We start from the raw sequence: 432 nt of genomic DNA on the forward strand, positions 1-432 counted from the left end.
CCTAAAAGGATGCTTTGTGTTGGAGCTGGGGGCTGTATGAGGGTGGGGGCACGCAGGCAGCACCCACCGGGGCTGCTCCAAGGTGACCTACCCCCACCCCAAAACGCCCCCTCGCTCTTAGGGCAGGAGCCCCCCCCGGGGTCCCGCCCTTGCCCGCTGCCCGCCGTGTGGCGGTGGGAGGAGGAGGAGGAGGAGGAGGAGGGAGTCCCCAGCTCCGGCATGAGGCCGGGCTGAGCGATGTGCGAGCAGGCAGCGCGGTACTGCCGGGCCGGCGTGCAGAGGCTCCTGCGCAAGCCTCCGCCGGCGCTCCGCGGGCTGGATGGGTGCGGGACCTCGGCAAGGGGGTGCGGGACCCGGGCTGCACCCCCACTTCCACCCGGGCGGGGGTTGCAGGACTCGGGGTACCGCCCGTCCCCAGCCTGTCCCGGGAGG

General features: G+C 73.1%; 1 protein-coding gene across 1 annotated transcript in view; it reads left to right on the forward strand.

Moving 5' to 3' along the window:
* The first annotated feature begins 237 nt into the window (after positions 1-237).
* The window catches only part of NECAB2 (N-terminal EF-hand calcium binding protein 2), an 82490-nt gene continuing 82295 nt past the window's right edge, over positions 238-432 (forward strand). The window contains exon 1 of the mRNA XM_026856964.1: positions 238-336. Coding sequence (XP_026712765.1) covers positions 238-336 — 99 coding nt within the window. The remainder of the gene's footprint in view (positions 337-432) is intronic.

Source organism: Athene cunicularia (assembly GCF_003259725.1).
Source record: "Athene cunicularia isolate RWA chromosome 11 unlocalized genomic scaffold, athCun1 chr11_part1, whole genome shotgun sequence".
NCBI lineage: Eukaryota > Metazoa > Chordata > Aves > Strigiformes > Strigidae > Athene > Athene cunicularia.